The sequence below is a fragment of the Seriola dumerili genome, unplaced genomic scaffold (genome assembly GCF_002260705.1).
Source record: "Seriola dumerili isolate Sdu_G_001 unplaced genomic scaffold, Sdu_1.0 BDQW01000665.1, whole genome shotgun sequence".
In the NCBI taxonomy this organism is placed as follows: domain Eukaryota; kingdom Metazoa; phylum Chordata; class Actinopteri; order Carangiformes; family Carangidae; genus Seriola; species Seriola dumerili.
This window is the reverse complement of record NW_019174920.1, coordinates 1,390,834-1,416,620: the sequence shown is the minus strand read 5'-3', so window position 1 is coordinate 1,416,620 and position 25,787 is coordinate 1,390,834. Positions and strand designations below refer to the sequence as shown.

Here is a 25,787-nt window from a genome sequence, read left to right as displayed (position 1 = left end):
AGAGTTTTTCTGTGTGAGTGTGTGCGTGTGTGTGTGAGGGAGTGAGTGTGTGTGAGAGTATTTCTGTGAGTGAGTGTGAGACTGAGTGAATGTTTCTGTGTGAGAGTGTGTGTGTGAGAGTATTTCTGTGTGAGTGAGTGAGTGTGCGTGTGAGAGAGTGAGTTTTTCTGTGTGAGTGTGTGTGTGTGTGTGAGAGTATTTCTGTGTGAGTGTGTGAGTGAGTGAGTGGGTGTGCGACTGAGTGAGTGTGCGTGTGAGAGAGTGAGTGAGTGAGTTTTTCTGTGTGAGTGTGTGTGTGTGTGTGAGAGTTTCTGTGTGAGTGAGTGGGTGTATGAGAGTGAGTGAGTGTTTCTGTGTGTGTGAGTGTCTGTGTTGAGAGTGAGTGAGTGTGAGTAACTTAGCTGGTACAAAGCTAGCAGTGTGACATGACTACAGCATTAATGTGACAGGTGTAGTGAAGAGCCTGGACAGGAAAACACAAGTGACAACTGCTGTGCTCTTTAGTCTGCAAGAAGTTTCTTTTCAAAGTTTGTAGTTGTGCATTTGTGTTGTAAATTTGAAGATTCAAGCTGTGTCCTAAAGTACGTCCTCACCAGAAAATAAAATTAGTTAAAATGACTAAAGCTACTGTTTACCTCCACATGAAACCTGTGGTGGTGAATAATGGGTCCTGTCTGTCAGGAACAAAAGCAACAGTAGTGTAATGTTATTAGTGTTGCAGAACCTGATGAGGAGGTGGTGTATGAACTGGACAGGCTGCTGTTCGATTTCAGTTTCCTACCAAACATAGTACAGAGCTTTTAACTTCAAAAGTCACAAAGAACCAGGCTGGTTCATCACTCATCAAGTTGCAGTGTTTTGAGCTCTCAGGGCCAGGGTACAATAGAACAAAGTAAATACATATACAGATTGTTCAGTGTGATTCACTCAGGTCTGAACTAGAACTAACAGCTGAGCAGGGATCTGCTCCAGACCTGGTCAGCAATAAAAAGAAAATGCCACTTTCAGGCTTTCATCTTAGAGTGAATATCAAACTGACCAAAAATAATATATTAACTCAGAGGCAGCAGGTGAGTGAATAGAGGGACCACAGCTGTAGGTCTAAGTCCTCAGACCATGAACAGGATTTAGACTCAGAGCAAAGGAAAGCAGTGATTTTTCTGTACAACACCTTAAACCTGACACCAGCTCTTTCTTCGAGCTCAAATGTTTTTCTTGTGTAATAAACAGAATCTAAAGCAGGCATTAAAACTCTGAAGTATTTTATTGATTAGTGCCTTACAGTCATGGTTTACGTTCAAATACGTACAAAAACATCATGATTATTTAAAGGCAGATGGGCGGTGCTGCGGTCTGTCTGTCTTTGATCAGTCGTTACCATCAGTCACAGCTGGAGAGAGGGGGCGTGTCTTGAGGATGGTCACTGTGATTGGTCATGTAGCTTCCTGCTCAGCTCCTGCAGCTCTGTGATGAGTTGCTCCAGAGCAGCGACACCGTCCTGCAGCTCGCCGTGGATCTGACCTGTGGCCACGTCTGTGTGCATTTGCTGGAGAGAAACAAGAGGAAACTGTTAAATCAGTCACTGGAGGATCAGATTGTCACCATCATTATTATCTCACTCACCAACAGTGGCTGATGTTATGAAACTGCACTGTGAGAAATTTAAAGCTACTGCCTTTAATATTGTCTGTAGTGCGGCACATCAACACTCAGATATCATGTTCACTCTGAGTCATGGGAACAATCGTATGACAGAGCCTCTGCTGCTCAGTGTGTCATACATGGGTTAAATCTGCTGTACTACTTTATGGCACAAGAAACAATTATTTACTAAGTGACTGTGAACTCAAATAAATCATTAATAACAGCAATGTGCTGCTGCCATTCATTTATGTTTTATTTTACAGAACAATATTCAATACGATAACATAGGACTACATACCTTTAAAAAATACACATACACAAATTAAGGAGGCATTTGCAGAGTGTCCGTTATAGAGGAATATATCAATGACATTTTCAGTGACTGTCCATTATAACACAATTTTGTCACAACAATCCAGCTCACTCAGTTAAACATCTAGGTGTTGTGTAACACAAGTCCACCTTTGTGTAAAAGTGTCTATTTCCAGTATGTTGAGTGGATTTTTGAGATATCAATATTTGAAAGTTAAAAAAAACCCATAAAATCTCCATTCAGAATTCATTATTTAAAAATATGACCCTTATTATTAAATTCATTTACATTCAATTTGATTTGTACAGCGCCAAATCAAAACAAACATTATCACAAGGCTCTTTACATGGTGAGGTCAGCTAAGGAACACTGACCAAGAGCTTCACCAGCAGCACATTTTCTAGCTGAAAAATAAACCTGTCAGCGCACCCTGGTGGACAAACTGTAGGAGCAACACTTTCTAAATCTTTGCCCAAACATGTACACTGAAGAAGTGAATCCACCACTGCAGGAAACAAACATGAGCCTTCACATGTTAATGCTCGGTTACTTTTCAAGTTTTCAGCCTCTTCCTGAGATCATTTCTGGTTCTGAGATATGCCACACAGCAGGTTTAACATCTACTCTCATATGTTCAGTGATGTTCAGGTCAGGGGGGGCTGTCGGGGCCATTCCAGAATCTTCAGCTGATGCTTCTTGCAGTGGTTCATGGTGGATTTTGAGGTCTGCTTTGGATCATGGTCCTGTTGTAGAGTTATGTCTTGACTGCCTGCAGGATGTCTGGATCCAGAACCTGCTGATATTTGGTGGAATCCATTCTTTCTTCTGTCTGTTTCTCCTGTGTCATTCTGCTGCCACACAACCCAAAAGCACAATATTTCCACCCTCACCCTCCTTTACAGTTGGCAAAATGCTGGAACTTTTTCTCCAAAACACAGCCTTGGTGGTTGTGGCTCAAGAGCTCAGTTTTAACCTCATCTGTCCTCAAGCATTTGTTTAACTGACTCTCCTGATGTTGCTCTGCAGACTTCAGATGCTCACTTTTGTGACGAGGTTACAGGTGAGGTTTCCCTCTGATGACTCTTCCACATAGACCCTGTTTGTGCATCAATGCTGCACCACCACTCCTGTGTCAACTGAACCTTCCTGCAGTTCCTCTGTAGTTATATAGTGGCAAGAAAAAGTATGTGAACCTTTTGGAATGTCATGGTTTTCTGAATAAATTTGTCATAAAATCTGATCTTCATCTAAGTCAAGGGTATTGACAAATATAATGTGTCTAAAATAATACCAAGAAAAAATCTGATCTTTCATGTCTTTATTGAACACACTCATTCAACATTCAAAATGGCAGTGGAAAAAGTAAGTGAACCCTTAGAATTAATAACTGGTTGACCCCCCCTTAGCAGCAATAACCTCAACCAGGCGCTTCCTGTAGCTCTGGATCAGAACTGCACATCGTTGAGGAGGAATTTTTGCCCATTCTTCCTGGCAGAACTGCTTAAGCTCTGCCATATTCTTTGGACATCTCATGTGTATGGCTCTCTTCAAGTCAATCCATAGCATTTCTATTGGGTTGAGGTCTGGGCTCTGACTTGGCCACTCCAAAAGGCAGATTTTGTTTTTCTGGAACCATTCTGTTGTGGACTTGCTCTGGTGTTTTGGGTCGTTGTCCTGTTGCATCACCCACTTTCTACAGAGTTTCAGCTGATGTACAGACATTCTCAGATTATCCTGAAGAATTCTCTGATAAACTTGGGAATTCATCTTCCCCTCAATGATTGCAAGCTGGCCAGGCCCTGATGCAGCAAAGCAGGCCCAAATCATGAGGTTTCCTCCACCATACTTTACGGTTGGGATGATGTTTTCATGACGATATGCCGTGCCCTTTCTACGCCAGATGTAGTGCTGGGTGTTTTTTCCAAATAGTTCAATCTTAGTTTCATCAGTCCACAAAACATTTTGCCAATACCGCTGTGGAGTGTCAATGTGCTCTTTTGCAAACTTCAGGCGTGCAGCAATGTTCTTTTTAGTAAGCAGTGGCTTCCTTCGTGGTGTCCTGCCGTAGATACCCTGCTTGTTCAATGTTTTACGTATTGTAGACTCATGAACAGAGATGTTAGCCAGTTCCAATGATGCCTTCAAATCTTTGGCTGTCATTCGGGGTTGTTTCTTTACCTCATTGATGAGTCTTCGTTGTGCTCTTGGTGTCATTTTGACTGGGCGTCCACTTCTTGGTAGAGTAGCAACAGTCCCAAAGTGTCTCCATTTGTAGATTGTTTGCATAACTGTAGACTGGTGAATTTCTAAAGTCTTTGAAATCACTTTGTAACCCTTGCCAGCTTTATGTAAATCAACAATTCTTGATCGTAGATCCTCTGAAAGCTCTTTTTGGTAAGGCATGGCTCACATAAACGTGTTCTTCTTTTGCAAAACTCCAAAAGTTTGAGGGGTTTTTATCAGTCAAAGTAGCTTTAGTCCACACCCCCACCCAAACTCATTGTCTTAACGAGACTCCAGGTATGTTAAAACCTGACACCAATTAGCTTTTTTGAGGTCATTAATTCAAGGGTTCACATATTTTTTCCACAAGCACTATGAGGATTTTTTGGTTATTCTCAATAAAGACATGAAAGATCAATTTTTTTTTGTGGTATTATTTAAGACACATTATATTTGTCAATACCCTTGACTTAGATGAATATCAGATCACATTTTCATTTAATTCCAAAAGGTTCACATACTTTTTCTTGCCACTGTATGAGGGGGGTTTGTCTTTGTCTTATTTGAACAGTTTCTTGGTCTTGGTCCAGATCTCTTCAAGTTCTGCTTAACTTCTATTTCCCACAAGATTTCAAGCTGGAAGCTCTTTGATATCTTTTTATAGCCTCCTCTGCTGTGTAGCATCAGTAGCTGCATGGTCAGATCACTCACCACAAGGTTTGAAGAGTCAGAGAATTTATCATCAGCTGACAACTCCTAATGTCAACCTTGATCTGCCTTACAAATGTTAACGAGTCCATTAAGGTCTAATGAGTTAATGAAAAGTAGAACGGTGCACAAACTATGTACGTACAGATGGACAACCCCAAAACAATATGCCGTGCATCCGTGTCATTCTCGTAGACGCCATACCTCAGTAACACCTTCAGGGAACTTCTTCAAATTTGGCAAACAATGACGAACTCATAAGATTTGGTGTTCAAAAGTCAAAGGTCAAGGTCAGTGTGACCTCACTAACCACTTTTTATCCGTAATTCAAGACTTCGCACAGCAATTATGACAAAATGTCACACAAATGGTTCATATTTTCTATGACTCTGGATAAACAGGGATGTAACCTGAAACTAGTCTGAGTGGAGGAGGCAGACAACCACAAGGGGGTGATTCTACTTTCTGAGTTTTAAATTCTTTAAATAAAATCATGTAACATTCAGAGATGAGCAGTAGCAGCTCACTGTCAGTCCTGGTTACACGCATTTCTGGGAGAACACACACTCAGGAGGACTGCAGTAAACGTAGCCTTCGCAATGTTTGTAAATTCATTTCAGAGCTGGAGTTGTTTGTTCTTTCATTTGCATATTAATATAACATTATGTAAAACGTCCATGAAGACATTTTGCTACACCCACTAAATATGATGTGGGTTAAAGCTGGAGTACTTATTATGGAGAAGAATTTCAGAAGAAGTTTCTGATAAATGATTTGATTACGTTGGTAAGCATTTTATTCATAGATGCAAATATTTAAAGGTTAAGCCCCATATCAATGGATGGAAAAATGAACTTCAGCTATTCACAAAATCACTTAAATGAATGATGGACAGAAACACCCAGAATCTGTTTTCTTTACTGGGTTTATTTATGTAATTGAATACAACTCTCATACAATATGTCTTCTTCAACTATGTGCCTTTTTCTTTCCTTTTTGGTTTATTATATTTCAGTACTGTATCATAACCAATACATGTTTTAACACTGTAATATGCAAGAAAACTGTTTTGTATTTGAATATTTGGAAGAATACGAATAAGAAAAAAAGGAAGTCACAGTGCACTGCTAATGTTAGCATCAGCAAACCTAGCTGACTGGTATCATTAATATTGATGGCTGATTCTGGATGTCATCCTGGATGACAAAGACAGTGAAGGACACAGATCAATGAGAGGGAGATAGTGTGTGTGGCATCAGCTCCTCATCCTTGTTTAAGGATCGACCCTTTGAGACCTACTCCAACAGGACTGATGCTGTTTCGGCTGCCATAAAGAAGCAACAGAATTTAAGTCAATCAATTCATTAATTGGGCAATTTGTTTTCAGTTCATACATTGAAGGCTATAAGTGTGGAAATCTAAGTAAATAAATACAAATGAAAGATACTGACTAGTTTAATTGTGTATCATTAAGAGACTGAGGAGCTCAGCTTCACTGGCTGACTGCTTGGAGCGTCATTTGTCAAACACAACACTGCAGAAGAATCTGCACGACGCCGCAGCAGCAGAATCCATATACACTGCGGTGAAAACCAACCTCCATTATGGCCTTGTTTACACTGAAGGTCGTCTCACAAAGCCAGACCTGACTCCACAGGGGTGCTGAGCCCAGGATGCAGTGCATTTGTATGTGTGGAGGTGAGCGCTGTCAACGGCTGCTGATCCAGATCTTGATCAAAACTCACCATTTTCAGCATGTATGTTGCAACTCAGACATTGTTGTTGTTTCCTGTAGCACCCGATGGCACGTAACCCGCTGACTCAGACTACACTGAACCACACAAAGCCGGCACACTGCCACCCCCATGTTTGATTTTTAGATAGCATGGTGGTGTTCAGACCACACACTGTAAATAAAGATGTTCGTAGCCTCCGTGAAGTCACCCATAGGTTTCTGAAGAGCTGTTTTGAAACTCAGAGTGAGCTGCTCCACCGTCACCATCTTGGCGGTGTCTGACTCCGCCCATACCTCCCAGCTAATCCAAAAATGGACAAAGAGGAGGGGCATGTGTGGAGCTGAGACTTTGGTGCATGCTGGTATATGCCAAGCATACACTCACCCACCTGTCACTGAAAGAGGCCACGCCCTCAATTCTCCATAACTTTAAGCCTTAATAAAATGTAAACAGGTGAGTTATATTAACAGTTGTCATGAAGGAGGAAATTAGCTCTAGAGACCAAAGCTGTTTTTGTACCAGGCTGTAAACATGTTTATTTCTGCTGTAAAGTTGGACATTTTAACATGGGAGTCTATGGGGATTGACTCACTGTTGGAGCCTGACTCTAGTGGTCATTAGAGGAACTGCAGTTTTTAGTGTTGACTTCATGTTTCAGCCTCGGATGTTGATGCTTGGTTCAGAGGCGTGACGTAACACAACGGCATGTCACCATCTGTCCCTTTCACACAGACACTGATCTGGCTCTGTGAATACCTCTGCTTTACATTAAAGATAATTATTGACATAAAAACTGGAATAACCACTGAAGCCCAGGTTAAAAGGTTCTGACAACGTTCACCATCTGCACTTCATTTTCTGTATGTGGCATGCCTGTCTAACATGATAGGTATTGGTGACTGTACCTTAGCTTTGGTGGCCAAACTGCGGAGGCTGAGCCGGGTGGAGGAGAGCATCTGAAGAGCTTCTATTGGATTAGTCTTCTTCTTACTGCAGCTGAGGGTCACTGAGAGACAGAAAGAGAATCCAGTCACGTCAATAAGCTCTCTCACACACACACACACACACACACACACACACACACACACACACACACAGATTTAATAATTTCAGCTTTGACCTCTGATCAGTTCATAAAACGTGTAAAGAGTAGTTAAATCAGCTCCATCTTCAGCAGCTATAGCTCTACATGATTCTTACACTTCAGTGGAGGAGCCACACTGACCTAGTAATATATCTAATACACAGCACCAATATGAGAGGGACTGCATGGCTTCTGTATAATGGATTAGAACTTAAACTATTGATTAATTGATTACTTGATCAAAAGAAAACTAATTTGCAAATTTTCATTCTCAGCATCATGTTGTAACTGACCTCAAAAAGCTCTTTGAAACTGCAAGGACTGGCCAAAGTGACCTCACAAACCTAAATTTGTCCCCACAACCATAGCAAGACATGTATACACACGTTTACATGCCGGAACAGAAGTTGCTCTGCAATAAAGCTGCTGTCATTTCTCCTGCTAGAACAGAACAACAAGGACAACAGTAAAAGATACCCTGAGTTAATCAGTCTAATTAGCCAATCACAGTCAGTTGTGTGAAAGTTTGGTCAGCAACTTGTGCACTTGTGTGTGTCTGTCAATGTTTGTGTGAGTATTGTTGTGTGTGGCAGTAGAACTGTCAACCATAGAGCCTCCAAAAAGCTTGTGTCACAACGTTGAGACACTTATACATTTAATATCCGAAGGTGGAGATGGTTTCTATGTCTGTCAATGTATGTGTGTGTGTGTGTGGTAGAAACTGCCTAAGCTTAACCTTCAAAAAGCCCTCTGAAGTTGTCAGGAGCGGCCAAAATGACCTTACAATAATGAGTTTTAACTAAATTTGTCCTCACAATTATAGAAAGACATGTACCCACAAGCAAAGAACTAGGGCTGCCACTAACAACTATTTTTCTAATGATTAATCTATCGACTATTTTATTGAATAGTTGAATGAATTTTCCTCCAGAACATCTAAATGACATGCTGGCATGATCAATAATCCCAGATTCAGGCCTAAACATTTTCTCAAAAACGTATTCAGTGTAAATACATAGGCAGCAGAAGACGACTTTATGACTTGATGAGAGTTATTACTGGTTCTTTTTTTTCAAAAAAAAAAAAGAAAAAGAAAAAGAAATTCAGAACAGGATTTGAATTTATTGCTTGGATTTATTTCAGCCAGTCGCTCAGTTTACAACAATCCACCAAGTTTTAAGATTCATGGTGAAGCAAGATAATCACTTACAGACAGCTTTCGTTGTAGCGTTTCTTCACGGTTTGTAATTAGCTTAACCACCACGNTTTTATGAGCTACAAGGACAAAAGATATTAAAAAAGCTCTGTCTACTAATGAACAGACAACACTTACAGGAAAGTAATCCTTCACGTTTGTGACTGATCTCACTGTGTGCCATAAAAATGATAATCACGTAATAACACTGGTTAAACAAGACTAGAGAGAGAGAGTAAAGGGATTTGAACTGTGATGTGCTCATCCTCCCAAAGTCAGACATTAACCAGCTGTTGGGATGGGTATCATTAGGATTTTATCTTTATCTTATCCATATCCTTATTGATTCAGCTCAGACTATTACTGGTTCTTTTTTTTCAAAAAAAAAAAAGAAAAAGAAAAAGAAATTCAGAACAGGATTTGAATTTATTGCTTGGATTTATTTCAGCCAGTCGCTCAGTTTACAACAATCCACCAAGTTTTAAGATTCATGGTGAAGCAAGATAATCACTTACAGACAGCTTTCGTTGTAGCGTTTATTCACGGTTTGTAATTAGCTTAACCACCACGATGTTGTTGTGTAAAAGACACTGGGAGTCGGCGGAGGAAACAGATGAAAATATCTCATTGCTGTTTCTTGAACATGTGACTGGATAAAGTTCTTATTGGCCTTTTATGTTTTATTATATATATATGCCTTCAATGCAATAGCATTGATATTATTATTCTGCATACTTATATGCCTGCAATGCAATAGCAGACAACATATAGCTTGATGCTCAATGGGGAATGGTGTGCTATGACTGTTCTAAGCGATTCGAGTAACCATGGCGAATGAATAGGGAGACGTCTTCAAAACGACAACATTTGGAGCTCTACTGCTGCGTCATACTTCAACGTAGAAAAAAGGTTGAAACGTTAAATGGGTCACAAGACTTGAGACTCGTTTGGGTTAAATTGGTATTTTGACAACTACCTTGGTTTACACAAAATCGCAGTTTACGTTTTGTGTCATTTTTAGACCACTTCAGACTTTATAATGGGTGTGTATTGCAGGGAATGTTCAGAGCTAGAGTGGATGACAGAATTTTTTCAGAGGAGTTCTAGAGCTTCTCCCACTCTAGCGATTATGTTTAACTCGTCTTCACGGCCACATAATTTGTCCTGTTGAATACAATGTGTCTACCTTAGCACAGAGACTTGCAGAATTTGAACATGAGCCTCAACAAGATGGGAGTACCCGCCACCTCTCCCATCAACTGCAATACAAATTTAGGAGCTGATTTCCCGAGAAATGTGCCAGTGTTATTTTTTTGTAATTTTCTTCTTTGTCCACATTTTTTGCTTTAGAAACACCAAAGCCAGATATGCAGTGCACAAAGGTCTTGTGCCAGTCATGGTCCACTCATGGTTTTGATAGGAATTACTGTTTTTTCACAAAAAGCAGTCGTTTGAGATCACACTAAGATCTGTGTCAGCTCTGTCTTCCAGCTAAACACAGGTGTTTGAACCAGCACGTTAAGAGACACACGCACACGCACGCACGCACGCACACGCACGCACAAGCGCACACGCACGCACGCACGCACGCTCGCACGCACACACACACACACACAGAAAGCTGTTTACAAGTTAGTGCTTATAGAGAGGTTACAGTTCAGACTGGACAGTGCAACAGTAAATACAGCAGCAGACATGTTGAATTTACTTTGAGCTACAGGAACTCTTCAACCATCATAGTAGCTCTCCCATAGACTGCAATACAAATTCAGAAGCTGATAGCAAAGGTCACACAGGCAACGGTAGAAAGGTATGTTTCCTGTTCGCTTTCGTTTCAGGGGAGGTTTGTCATCCATCTAACATGGGTGCTGAAGGGTCAGCTGACACTGCAGAGCGCCCATCAGCATAAATACATCTGCACTACTCTATACAATATATTTATTTATCTATAGGATCATGTCCTGCATTGCATTCATACAGTCAGACATTTGCTGAGCTGCCAGGTGTAAACACAGTCTGACTCTTGAGCAGCTGGAAGATTTGGGACTTCATAGCTTTGCTCAAAGGCACCTCAGCAGCAGCTGATTGTGTGCAGTCTAGCAGGTCAGAACAGTGTTGAAGTCACTGCATTTTCATTCTCAGACTTGTTTCTTTAAGACCCTGAAAACCTTCTTTCTTAAACTCAGAGCAGCTGGCTCCTGCAGAAGGACAAGTTTGGGTATTGCACTTGCACGGTGGCCATGAAGTGCAACGAAAAATGGGAAAACACAACAGCAAATCACAAAACACAATGGCAAATCACAAAACAACAACAAATCACAAGACACAACGACAAATTACAAAACACAACAACATTTACTTCTAATGGAAAAGGTAAGTCTCTACTATTGACAAGGATCGCTGCTGATTGGACGGACACAATGTCTTGTCTTTTTAACACTAGGATGCCAGCATTCTAGCACCCCCTAAAGCCACCACATCGGTCTCCCAGAACACCATATGTATTTACATTGTTAGGGTTCACAAGCAGTTCTTTAAGTGGAAAAAAATAAATGTTAGTATTTCTCCTTCATATAATGTTGTGTTAGGGGTTGGGGGGTAGATTACATTAGAGATGATTTTTGTTATTGTTTATTATCAACAGCCAGAGGTTTTTTTTTTTTTTTTTTTTTTAAACAATCGTCCCACCTGGATCTGACCTAGCCTACAAGCTCTCACAGAGACCGGTGTGGCATGTGTACGGGACTGGACAGTAGCTGGCTGAGATTTATTAGGCTGCATTATAATTCTTTATCCATTATAAATGAGGGTGATTTTAGATGTTGATTACTGTTTATAGTCTATAGGCCAACAATTTACAAAATCAAGGTGTAGTTTGTAGTCACAAAATAAGGTTTACGAGGTGGCTGCGTCATGAGTGGACATGCTGACAGATGTGCAAGCTGACATTGGCTTTCCTCATCACTAAACCATCAGACTCCCCCCTCGCTAAGGTCCTGAGAAAGTGACAAAGCCTCTTGAACATTGTATATTCTTCTTATTTTTCCTCTCTCCACTTCTTTCCATTTCTTTTCAGTTTTTGCTGGTAGGCTAAATCTGCTGCGTGACGACTTCTCTCTCTCTCTCGCTTTTTCTCTCTCTCTTGCTCTCTATCCAGATCTGCATATACATATGTAAGCCTAATGTTAAGTGAAAACAATAAACAGTGGAGATAGATAGATAGATAGATAGATAGATAGATAGATAGATAGATAGATACTTTATTTATTCCCTAGGGGGAATTCATGAGTCCATTAGCTCATTGTTGATAATAATAAAAACACTTGATAATAAATAAACAATTATAATTACATTTGTTCCCACTGCCATCAGGCTTATAGCCTGATGGCAGTGGGAACAAAGGATCTCCTGAACCTCTCTATTCTGCAGCGCAATGAGATGAGACGTTTGCTGCACCTGTAACAGTCCTGGGTGAGTCCAGACTCCTGCCAAGCACAGACCCAGCCTTTTTATCTGCTTGTCCAGTCTCTTTGTGTTCATGTCTGACATGCTGCGGTCCCAGCAGACTGCAGCATAAAAGCCACCACTGACTGATAAAACATGTGCAGCATTTCACTGCAGACGTCAAAGGACCTGAGCTTCCTGAGGAAAAAGAGCCAGCTCTGCCCCTTCCGATAGATGGAATCTGTGTTCAGGGACCAGTCCAGTTTACTGTCCAGGTATTTATAAGTGTGCACCACCTCGATGTCCTTCCCTCAAATGTTGACGGGCTGAAGGGTGGGCCTAGACCTCCAACAGTCGATGACCATCTCCTTGGTCTTGGAGGTGTTCAGAAGGAGGCAGTTCTTGTCACTCTATTCACTGAAGGCCATTGTCAGATCCCTGTACTCCTCTTCCTGCCCATTCCTGCCATGCGCCACAACAGCTGTGTCATCCGAGTATTTCTGGATGTGGCAGGACTCAGAGTTGTATTTAAAGTCGGCCGTATACAGGGTGAACAGGAACAGAGCCAGAACAGTCCCCTGTGGAGCCCCAGTGCTGCTCATCACTGTCCCTGAGACACAGTTACCCAGCCTGACGTACTGTGGTCGTCTTGTCAGGTGATCCACAATCCAGGACGTGACGCAGGGATCCACCCCCATCCCTTCCAGCTTGTCTTTAAGGATGGGGGTTTGGATGATGTTAAATGCACTTGAAAAATCAAAGAACATAATCCTCATGTAACCACCTGGCTGATCCAAGTAAGAATGGGCCAGTGGAGCATGTAAAGGATGGCATCATCCACTCCAATATGTTCTTTGTAAGTGAACTGTAGGGGGTCTAGTGCATGTTCAACCTATGGCCTCAGAAGGAGGAGAAGAAGCCGCTCCAGGGTCTTCTCAGCCGGTCGTCCTACTTTTGGTACCGGAACAAGACATGATGTTTTCCACAGGACAGGGACCCTCCCTGTTTGAAGGCTTAAGTTAAAGATCCTCTAGAGAGGCTCAGCCAGCTGGGCTGCACAGTCCTTTAACAGCCTCGGACACACACCATCCGGGCCTGTTGCCTTTCCAGGGCATAACCGCTTGAGCTCCGCCCTCACCTCCTCCGCTGTAAAGGACAGGAGACTTGACCCCAGTGTGGAGGGAGGTGCAGCTGCAGGGTCAGGTTGTGGAGGAGATGCCGTAGGAGAAGCTGCAGCTGAAGCAGTGGGAGAGAGAACAGGTGAGGCTGTGTCAAACTTGTTGTACAAGAGGTTGAACTCATTGGCCTTGTCCACATCACCTGATGTTGCCTGGCTGTTCTTCTCTTTATAGCCAGTGATGGTCCTCATCCCTCTCCACACCTCTCTGGTGTTTTTGTGCTGCAGCTTCCTCTCTACTTTCTTTTTGTAGTCCTTCACCTGCTTTAATCTCCTCTTCAGCTCATGTTGCTCACACCTGAGTTTCTCCCTGTCTCCATCCCTGAAGGCCTCCTTTTTCTGGTTGAGGGAGGGTCTTGATGTTACTGATGATCCAGGGTTTGTTGTTTGGAAAGCAGTGTACAGTCCTAGCTGGTATTACAGTGTCCATACAGAAGTGAATGTAGTCCGTGGTACATTCAACCATTCTATCAAGGTCAGGGTCCTTGCTGTTATCGTTTTCCGGTGAATCCAACAACACATTCCAATCTGTGCGCTCAAAACAGTCTTTTAGAGACTCACTGGCCTCCGGGGTCCAGTTCCTGAATGACCGGGTGGTTTCAGCCTGCCTCAGTACACAGGGCTTGTAGGAAGGCTGAAGAAAAACCAGATTATGATCTGATCTGCCGAGTGGTGGTAGAGCTGAAGCAGTGTAGGCCTCCTTAACATTTACATACCACAGATCAAGTGTCTTATTTTCACTTGTGGGACAGTCAACATACTGAGTGAAGCCAGTCAGGTGAGAAGTGAGAGTGACATGGTTAAAATCCCCCGATATCGTAATGAATGCATCAGGGTGCTGGGTCTGTACTCTCGCAACAGTCTTGTGAATGACATCACATGCGACTGTAGGCTCTGCTCATGGTTGAATGTAAACAACAATGGCGACGATGTGTGCGAACTCCCTCGGTACATAGTACGGTCTAAGACCAACTGCCAACAGTTCAATATCCCGACAGCAGATCTTCCCCTTCACTGTGATGTGACCAGGGTTGCACCATCTATTGTTCACAAGCAGAACCAGTCCTCCACCTTTATTCTTCCCACTTGCTTTAGCGTCTCTGTCCGCTCGTACTGCAGTGAAGCCGGGTAAATCCACACAACAGTAGGGAGTGTTGACGTTTAACCAGGTCTCTGTGAAACACATGAGACTACACTCACGATATGCTCACTGGTTTGTCACAAGTGCTTCCAGTTCATCACACTTGTTAGCCAGGGAGTTGACATTTCCCATGAGGATCGATGGTAGAAAAGGCTTATATCTCCATCTCCTAGCCTTTAGCTTAGCCCCAGCTCTGCAGCAACTGTACAGCTTCTTCAGCTCAGCCGGTATGGGATGTTTAACTCCATATCTGGTAAACTTTAAAGCCAGGAGTTCTTCCGTTGTGTACATAAATTTCTCCATCGTCAGACAAAACGACGACGTAGAATAAAAAACATCAATCGAATAAAAATATTCTAATATATACAAATATATTGCAAAAAACTAAGAGAGAGATTTTCATTTGAAAACAGCGAAATGGAAATTTCGTTCTAATTCCTATGGCCACAGCAGTCTATATGACAGCGGTCTATATGACCGCTTCGGCGGTCAGAGGCATAAATGCTCAGAAATGTTGTGTTTTTTATTGTAGAAAACATATTTCAGAAAACATCAAAAACATATATTTAGGAAAAGTCATGGACTGAGAGACCTGTAGTTTTTATTTAAGTTATTTACATAATAAAAACTCAAACTGTCTGTCAGACCATCTTGGCAGTTCTAGAGGTCCTAGGCACTACCTCTGATTCAAAGTTTGTGACTATTAGAGATAATTTTGATGCAGGGCATACATATGAGGTGATACTTAATTTGCTTTTCACAACTTCACAATGAATATGCGCACTCTGAAGAAGCAGTGTTGTATAGAAGAAAGAACTATTCCCAACACTGCAATCAGCAACGATCCTTGTGGATAGCAGGTACCTACCTTTTCCGCAAGAAGTTAATGTTTTGTCGTATGCGATTTGTTGTTGTTTTGTGATTTGTTGTTGTGTTTCGTGATTTGCTGTTGTGTTTTGTGATTTGTTGTTGTGTCTGCACTTCACGGCCACCATACACTTGAGAGATTGACTGCACATATTTCCACTGTTCTTAGTGTTCTCCTCACTGGTTTAAAGTGTATGCTCCTGAGTGTCCTCCCTCTTCAGCTGCATTACACTGCCAACCATGCGCAACACTAGCTAACGTTACCTTAGAAATGGAGTCTGCTAACAATCAGCTCCCAGCAGAAAACTAAATATCTGTTCCTTAGAAGCTGTTACTTTGTGTACTTTATGTCCATTATCTCAAACGTTACTCATCCCACTCATCATATGTTTATACCTGATATTAGTTTAGAATCATTATTGTCTCAACCCACTGTCAGACCCATTTAGTACAGTAATGTTAGTCAAACTATATTATCCATCTCAACACTGTTTCAGTGCGGTGTCAGTGCTGGAACCAAATAGTCTCTCAAATATACCTTTAGTTACCTCCTCTATCAACAAGATTGGAAGTCAGTCAGGTTCAGTCTAATGTGTGTCATGTATAGACTGTTTTAGCTTTGTGGATGGTGGTAGTGTGTTCTCACCTTCTCCCATATCAATGGCTCTTTTCACCACCTCCTTGAAGAGAGCAGGTTCTTTCTCCCAGCCACCAGCCTGAACCTCACAGCGGTGAGCCTTCGACAGGAACTGCAGGGCCTGAAAACCCCCAGAGAAATACCACCATGGTTTTAGCAGTTAACCAGGACAGCTAGCCAAGTCAGTTAGCCACGACAGTTAACTACCACAGTTAGGTGTAGTCAAGGCTTCCCCTGTTTTACTCAGTGTTTTTGCTCTGGGGTTTTAACTATTGGCTGATTGGCTGGTTTAGCGGACTGCATGATTTGAGGAGGAAGGTAAAACAAGCTGGTTGTGGCCATAAAGCCTTGACACAAGTGCACAGATGTATTTCTCTATGGTCTCAGTGTGGTTCACTATGATGCTGGTTGTGGCTCTGACCTTCTCGTTGTCCTCTGGGTTAGAGCTGTGGCCATCACCGTACAGCAGAGCGTACTGCCGCCATATCTCAGAGTCACTGCTGTGGCGGGAACTGACCCGACCCAGGAGCTCCTTCAGTCTGGACTGGAGGGTTATGGCCTGGACACCCTGGCTGTCCGTCAGGTTCTCAACAACTGCTCTTACCAGTATCTGCAGAATCTGCCAAGAGGAAAAATAAATGATACTTTAGTAACAGTGCTGTCAAGATCTCCAGTGAGGGAGCAGCAGGATGGAAAGGAAATGTGTTTTTTTTTATAAACACCTGCACTCATGCTCGTGTTGCCGTGGTCTCACAGGTTTATGGTGTTTATGCCATTAACTGACACTTACTTATAATATAATTACTTATAACTTACTAATACATTTACAGTGTCCACAGAAAAAGTCAACAGCAAGTAACAGAGCATCAAGTTCCACCACCGTCCATCAATTGAGACTATTCACTGTTCTGTTGACACCTGAATCCAAGATGTTTGAACTAGTTTCACACACAATGTGTTTCCTATTCAAAGTTAAGTTGTACATAAATTTAATTTGTAGGAGACAGGGCCTTACATGTAGACCATACTAGCTTCATTTTCTGATCCTCAGCCAGCTGATTAGTGCAACCTCTGGTTGTTACCACAAGGTTTGAAGAGTCAGAGAAATTATCATCAGCTGACATCTCCTCATGACATTTCCTGACAAGGTGAGGCAGAAATGCTGCTTCCAAAAAAGTGACGTGATCTTTTATAAAACCCATTTAAAGGTGTTTGTAAAAATAGAAGAGTAGAAATGGAGCAGTTTGAAAGGAGAGGCTGTAACTTCATGTGAAGGAAGGGGGAGGGGGAGTGCTGCACTTAATCAAAACTCCACTACACACAGACTCCATTCAGCTGACCCTCCTCTACAACCTTCCTCTCTGCTGTGGTGAACTGAACCAATTAGCCAACAGTTAGTTTTGTCTGTCTCTGTGTGTTATTTGAGTGTTGTTATGTCGGCTAGATTAGCTTAAAAATTAGTGTGTGTGTGTGTGTGTGTGTGTGTGTGTGTGTGTGTGAGAAAATAAAAATAGCACTCAGTGCCTATAAGAGGATGTGTTTGATGCCTGAGGAACAGATTAGAAGTGTTGGAAGGGAGCGAGAGGACTCGTCAACGAGGAGCTAAGCTTCCTTAAGTTAATATTTCAATAGAAATTAAAAATAAGAATTGTAAAATTTATAAATGAACTATTAATCTGTCAATAAATACTTGATTAAATGACTAGATTTAAAAATGGATTTACAAAAACATCACAACACTCATTTAATAAACCATTTATAAATATATTTATTAATTCATGAATAATTAGTAGAATTTCCATTTCCAGCTGCTTTTCCTTTTCTTGTTAGCTAATCCATTAGATTAGTCATTTAGCTTCTCCTGTTAGCCTTTCTGTGACACTTTGAACCTTCAGTGCTGTAAAACCCTCTGGTCAGCTCTCCAACCTGTTACATCCCATGGCCAACTGGAATTGTTTAGCCTGGTTCTACAGCACTTAAGGCCCAGAGTGTCACATATTTAATAAGTGTTTTATGTTGTTTTTGTAAATCCATTTTTAGAACATCAGTATTTATTGATGGATCATTATTTAATTTACAAATTCTTTACAATTCCTATTTTTAATGCCTATAAAAATATGAAATTATGGAAATGCTTTATTACTCTTCCCTGGACCTCCACATAGAAGTGGGTGAAGACGATTAGTGGACCTAAGTATTTAGATTATTCTGTAACATGAGTGTGTGTTTTCTCTTTCTTACATTGGGGTGTAATGGTTGCTGCACTTTTAAGGCCTGGTCACACCAAAACATAGTGACGCAAAAGTTCACAGGGGGCCCTCGTGAAATAAGTGGTGCCAAAACCTTTCTTATGTAGTGACAACTGAAGGGAACTAACCACTAACATGACAGTCACCTGGGAACATGCCAGTCATAACAGGTCAGATAAAGTAGCTAGGTCGCTAACTGGACTATAGGTTACTATCACCACAGACTCATACCTCATAACTCTACAAACCTTTTGTGGAGCAACAGAACAAGGTCAAAACAGCTGATACGAGCTATTACAGCCTCCTCTGTTGGGCACTGGTCGAGATTTTCATTTCAATGGTCACAAGAGTTGAACTTGATGCAAAAGATTTATGCAAATTTACATCAAGTGAACCACTAATGAAGGTAAACGCACTGGAATGAGCTGAAATCCACCATTTTAAAGCCCAGTGTGACAGTGGCTGTCTGTGTTGTAGGAGGACGTAACAGCATCAAACCTGACAAGTACTGGACCTAATGGAAGGCTGTGTGTATCTGAATCTACTTCATGAGAGGAAATTAAAACAACACATGAACATGCTGCCTAAAGAAGGCAGATAAAACCCGGATGCAGCAGAATGAAGAAAACGTATGTGAAATCTTTTCCAGTTATCCAGTTTTCAGCCAGATTCTGTCTGTCCCTCTGTATCACAGCTGTGATTTCAATCACATGATTTGGAAGATACTTCAGTAAGTACTAAGTTAATTGCTCAAGACCACAAGACTAAAATTATTACAGGGCTGAAGGAGAGAATTAATATTCTTGAAAATGCTGCCACTGGCTTTTCTGCCTTGTTTATTCAAAGCTGATGGTTAATTTTCTACTTTGAATGCAGTGGTGGACATGTAATTACTCAGATGTGATGAAGATCTGGAAGAAGGTTTTTCTTCCAGTTGTTGTAAATTACTCTGCTTATGTAACCACAATAAAAAGATTAATTAAAACTACCGGACAGAATAAACTCTTTGTCTTTTTACTGGTATTATAATATGAGCAGAGTAAATCACCTGTTTCACCTGTGGCAAATACTCTATAGCATCTTCAATGTTCTCTTTCCACAGACACGAGAAGTGTTCAGTGTTGACAGCAGAACCTGCTGCATCCCTAAAAACACTTTCATGTTTTCCATTGTTTAAAACATCCCATATTTAACACTTATATCTGTACCGTTTAAGTGTCTGTTAAACACTTCTGTAATGGTATTAACAAAAAAACTAGAATCACCTCCTCGTGGTTGTCTGCCTCCTCCACTGAGACTAGTTTCAGGTTACCTCCCTGTTTATCCACAGTCATATAAGATAGACATCAGTTTGTCCTTGAGTCCAAGTGAATGTTTGTGCTTAATTTGAAGAGATTCTGTGACGGTGTTACTGAAACATCATGTCCATGAGAATGAGAAAGATGGACAACCTGAAAACAATATGCCTCCAACTATGACTGTCGCCAGCGTGGAGGAATAAAAAATAGAGTTGTTCTTTCTGTTGCAACCACAACCAGAGATTTTGCTTCTATGAGGAGGTACCTGCCCACTATTCATCAGCAATCACTCTGATTGGCTAAGCACAGATCAACTCACAAAGTGGCCGGGGAACAAATTTGGTGGAAGGCAGGGGTTAAACTGGGCTGGAGCGCTTCGGAGCTGAGCACTGCCTCCTTCAATATCTCATCATATCACACTTGTATTTTTAAATGCCCCAGTAAACGAAAAATTCTCTAGACAACAAAGATTGATGTTTAAGGCGATTTCTACAACAAACCAATGCTAACAATGGACTTTATAGGTCACTAGGAAAGTAACTGTAGCATAAAAAGGCCAAGAAACACAAGGAAATAAAATATACATACTCTCAGAGAGTCAAATCTACTGTCACCTAAGTTCAGTCCTGTACCTGGACATCTTTGTAGTTCTCCCTGAGGTCCATCAGACGGTGGTAAGCCTTGATGGTTTCAGAGAAGTCCCCAATATCGGTGCTGACAACGATGAAGTTCTCCCAGATCTGCCAGTGTTCATAGTTACACTTCAGGGCCTCCTGCAGGGTGTGGAAGGCTTTGTTTCTACAAGTGAGGACAGGAGGAAACAGAGAGGAAACAGAGAGGAAGAGACAGACAGGGGGAGAAAATACAGTAAGAGACAGACAGGAAGAGACAGAGAGGAAGAGAGAGAAGACAAAATACAGTAAGAGACAGACAGGAAGAGACAGGGAGGAAGAGAGAGAAGACAAAATACAGGAAGACACAGATAGGAAGAGACATAGAGGAAGAGACAGATAGAAAAAGACAGGAAGGAAGAGACAGGGAGGAAGAGAGAGAAGACAAGATACAGGAAGAGACGGATAGGAAGAGACATAAAGAAAGAGGCCGATAGAAAGAGACAGGGAGGAAGAGCAAATACAGGAAGAGACAGAGAAGAGGAGACAGAGAGGAAGAGATAGAGAGGAAAATTAAAGACAGGAAGAGACAGAGGGGAAGAGAGAGAGGGGAAGAGATAGAGAGGAAGAGAAAATACAGGAAGAGACAGAGGGGAAGAGAGAGAGGGGAAGAGATAGAGAGGAAGAGAAAATACAGGAAGAGACAGAGGGGAAGAGAGAGAGGGGAAGAGATAGAGAGGAAGAGAAAATACAGGAAGAGACAGAGGGGAAGAGAGAGAGAGGAAGAGAGAGAAGACAAAATACAGGAAGAGACAGATAGGAAGAGACAGAGGAAGAGACAGAGAGAAAGAGAGATAGAAAGAGACAGGGTGGAAGAGACAGAGAGGAAGAGAAACAACAGAAAGGGAGAGAGAGGAGGAGACAGAGAGAAAGAGACAGACAGGGAGAACAAACATGAAGCATGAATGAGTTTAGGAAAACAAGAGACCTAATGTTGATATGTGGAATGTTGATGAATAATCTAAACCTGATTGTAACCATAACAATAAAATCTTAACCATCAAACAGCCATTCAAACTTGTGGGGCCCAGCATTTAGATCCACACAGATGTCGGACCTTTAACTCAATGTTATGGTTGACTCACTGGTTTGAAATTTTCATGCACCAATCAGAGGTTAGTAATGTTTGAATCAGTGATGACAGCTGATGTCAAACCAGATCCAACCACACTCTCATAGTCCTGGTGACTTAGATTAGATAGATAGAGTTTTTGACCGTTAATTTCTGATAAATAATAACTTAAATGTTTTTCATTTAGTCATGAATATGCAATGTTATAGAGAAATACTAACATTTTAAACCAGGGGCTTCAAGTTTACCCCAATGGCTTCCAGTCACCAGATCTCAATCCAGACCACTCTGCACCAAGTGCTTTTTGAAACCATGCCATGAAAGACTCAGGCTGTTCTGTGAAGGTTAGGGTCAGGGTTACCTACACAGGTCTACAGCAGTGTAACTACAGCAGGTGACCACTGAGTGTAGATCCAGTAACTCAGTCGTAAATGTCAACATGTTTGTGGAACTAAGGAATAGAATAATCCACTTACACAAAACTCAATCCATTCTATGATATGACACGTACACACTCTAACTCCCAATGCAAACAGGTTAACACACACTTCTTCAAGGACGTTTCCAATATACACCATACCAACACTCAGACTCACTTTTTGTGGAGGCGGATGTAGGCTGTGGAGAGGTTGTTCCACGCTTCTGCGTTCTGAGAGGAGGACGGAAGAAAAGAGGGAGAGGCAAAAGAGAGGAGAGAGTGAGTAATAGCTGTAGAGATTAATCACATCAGAATATAAAAATGACAGTGTCCACACAATCATACACATAGGCTGTCAAAGGATGGTGTGAATGGGAACCAATAAAGACTCCACCAAACGAGTAGGTTCTGTGTGTGTTTGTGTCCTGTCATCTAAAATCATTTTGGACAGTGTGTATATCTGAGTGTGTTGTAATGAAAGTGCGTTAAAGTGAGACATTGATGGGATGATGATGTTATGATGTAGTTAGTGAAGTTTTGCTCTGTCTGTGTAGGTACTCACATCTGGCTCAAGCCCCACACACCTTTGGAAAGCCCTGGCAGCTCCCTCATAACCCTCCAGAGCAAAGTAGGCACATCCGAGGGAAAACCACACACCAAGCTGTCACACACACAGAGAGACAGAGAGAGAGAGAGAGAGAGAGAGAGAGAGAGAGAGAGAGAGAGAGAGAGAAATGAAACACTGTTTGAATCCACATTCATGCTAACCAACGTTAACATTTCTGTTATGCTCACACTGTGATGCTAACACTGTGTTAGTTTATGGTGTTAGCATGCTAAGATTTGCTAATAAGTCATAAGCACAGCCGAGGAAGATGGGGGTGTCATAAACTAAAGGGACCCTCAGGGCAGACCTAGAACACATAGAAGGGATCACGTATGGAATCTGACCTGGGATCAAAGCAACCTGGAATCAAGTAACCATCACAAATGGATGGATGGACAGATGTTTCTACACCTTGACTTGAGTCCACCTGTGGTAAACTCGGTTGATTGGGCATGATGTGTAAAGACACACACCTGTCTATATCAGGTCTCACAGCTGAAAATGCAGATCAGAGCAGAAACCATGAGGAGGGGAGAGGAAGGAACAGCTGCAGAGCTCAGAGACAGGATTGTGTCGAGGCTCAAAAACATTTCTGCTGCACTGAAGGTTCCTGATAAGAACAGTGGTCTCCATCATTCTGACATGAAGAAGTCTGGAACAACCAGGAGTCTTCTAGACCTGGATGCTGACTACTGAATCTGACATCTCCTGTCTGTAAAACCTAATCTCTACTGATCTATGATGAACTATATAGATAAAATAGATAAAAAATGGGCGTGCATCAAAATAGCAATACAACATGAAGACATGTCCCACACCCATCAGACTGACCCCAGCAGTGTCACCTGCATACTGTTGATCTTGAGTGACCGCTCAAAGCAGTCAACACACTGCTGGAACTCCTTGTTGTGGAGGTGGAGCAGGGCTTTGGAGCGCATGGCTCTGGCACTGCGTCTGCCGGACAGCTCCCAGGCCAGGTCATAGTACTGATGGTCCCTCAGGATGTCTCCCAGGAGGCAATACAGACTGGGCGTCTCTTTCTTCTCCAGCTCCCTGCGGACAATCTCCTCAGCCTGAGAAAATGGACGACATCACTTGATGATCATTAGTCACTGTCTTTGTCTGTACAGACACAGAGGAAAACAACAGTTTTAACGCCAGGTTTCAGATGAAGGATATCTGTGGTTTTCCTTCTCATGATAAAAATAAGACAGCATGCTGCAGACTGAGATTAAAAAGAGGAAAGTGTATTAGTAACAACATTGATGATAAATGAGCTGCAAACCCGTTTCCAACACAGTGAGGTCAGAACAAGTCTTCTGAAATACTTCCCGTTGTTATTTTAAATGCAATGGAGACATGACGCAGCGGCACAGCTGCAACACAACAGCAGCACCTAGTGCACCTCAGGTGTGACACCCTCCTGCATGAGTACAGGACTGCCTCAGGGTTTAGTTCTGTTCCTCCCTCTCACTCATTCAGTAAACGCAACACAAAGATTAATAAAAAACAGAGGAAATTGTCGAGCTGTGCTAGATATATAATGAAAACATGACATTTCAGGGAGGAAGCACTTTGGATCTGACACCATGTCTGCTTCAATTACTGTATATATGCATAGTGAATCACTGTGAAGATGTGGAGAGTGTTTCAGGACTGAGATCTGAGGGACTTGGTGATGTTAGTTCTGCAGCGTCAGTCCACTACAAGTTATGATGGTGGATGCTAGAGGTTTGCAGAACCCAACTTTTTACTTCTGTAACCAATAATCACTAATAATGTCAGACATTATGTACAGGATGTACATTATGTCTGTCAGGCAGCTTCAGACCAACCTGAGCCCTGCATGAAAAATACCCACCCACTCATCTGAACTGAGCCGGTCTAACAGTCCAGCAGTGCGACACAGGGGTCGTCCAGGAAACAACTGAACTAAGCTCAACACGTCATCCAGCAAGCTGTTGTGGTGGCCAAACACACACATGCTTGTGTATATTCCTGGTAGATTACTTTGTAATATGACCACCATGCGTCTACAGTTTAGGTTACAATCATTGTGACAAGAGATAAAATAGGTTCTGTCCTGAGCTACTGTAGCACAACCTGCTGAAAACATTAATACTAGTGATGATAGAAAGCTGTCAGATCTCACAGTGCTTCACAGCTTCTGCGTATGAAATCGACCAGAGAACCCATGCTGACCCTGTCCACTGCCAGAACTGGACCATGGAGTGATGGATGAAGGTGTCCAGGTCTGATGAATCATGTTTTCTATTACTATTGTCATGTGGACGGACTGGTTTGTCATTTACCTGATGAAGGCACCAGGATGCATGATGGGAAGAGGGTAAGCTGGCGGGGTAGTGTGATGCTGTGGGGAATGTTGTGTTAGGAAACCCTGGGTCCTTGTCTTCATGTGGATGTAACTTTGACCCATACCAGCTCCCTAAACACTGTTCCCTGATGGCAGTGACATCTGTTCCTGTCACACTGCAACAATAGTTCTGGAACCATTTGAGGAATGTGACAATTTGGCCTCCACATTCCCCAGATCTCAACCCAATTGAGCATCTGTGGGATGTGCTGGACAAACAAGTCCGATCCATGGAGGCCCCACCTCGCAACTTACAGGAGTTAAAGGATCTGCTGCTAAAGTCTTGGTGCCAGATAGCTTCAGAGGTCTAGTGGAGTCCATGCCTTGACGGGTCAGAGCTGTTTTGGCGGCAAAAGGGGGACCGACACAATATTAGGCAGGTAGTCATAATGTTATGGCTGATCAGTTCTATATAATAACGTAATGATAATGAAAGTAATTTATTCAAATGTGAGAATTATTTTCTTTTTTTGATTGTGTGTTGTGACGTCACAATTACAATTAGTTTATTTATTTATATAATTGGGACAAGGCATTTTAACATACTTACTTACTTATAACCTTTGTTTGAAGGAATTTATATGTGGAATTCATGTGATTTCAGGTGATGTGTTCCAGAATTGACAGCTCTTTATGCAGAAAGTTGAATGTCCAAATTTAGATCTACAATGTGATACTTTATTTCACAGTTGCCATTAACCACACTCCTAGTTACTGTTACTGGCTTGCTTTTTATACGTCTGGAGAGAGACTCTGGGGCTCAACTGTTGATACTATTATAGTAGCAATATTCAAGTTCTTCCATGATTTCTTATTTATGTGCATCACTGACACAGTGTCACTGTGACAGAGGAGAGCAGCAGATGAGCAGGAGGTCCAGTATAGGAAAGAGAGGCAGATACATGGACGACTGCAATGACTACATGACA

The 25,787-nt window shown here is 41.9% G+C and overlaps 1 protein-coding gene across 1 annotated transcript in view; it reads right to left on the bottom strand.

Annotated features, from left to right (window-relative positions):
• Positions 1-1,257: 1,257 nt before the first annotated feature.
• Positions 1,258-25,787, bottom strand: part of ttc27 (tetratricopeptide repeat domain 27) — a 63,798-nt gene continuing 39,268 nt past the window's right edge. Inside the window, exons 13-20 of the mRNA XM_022765134.1 lie at positions 23,330-23,557; positions 22,440-22,538; positions 22,056-22,108; positions 20,349-20,514; positions 16,591-16,788; positions 16,179-16,290; positions 7,530-7,630; positions 1,258-1,546 (exon numbers count right to left, since the gene is read on the bottom strand). Of these exons, the coding sequence (XP_022620855.1) occupies positions 1,421-1,546; positions 7,530-7,630; positions 16,179-16,290; positions 16,591-16,788; positions 20,349-20,514; positions 22,056-22,108; positions 22,440-22,538; positions 23,330-23,557 (1,083 nt within the window). The 3' untranslated portion in view covers positions 1,258-1,420. The remainder of the gene's footprint in view (positions 1,547-7,529; positions 7,631-16,178; positions 16,291-16,590; positions 16,789-20,348; positions 20,515-22,055; positions 22,109-22,439; positions 22,539-23,329; positions 23,558-25,787) is intronic.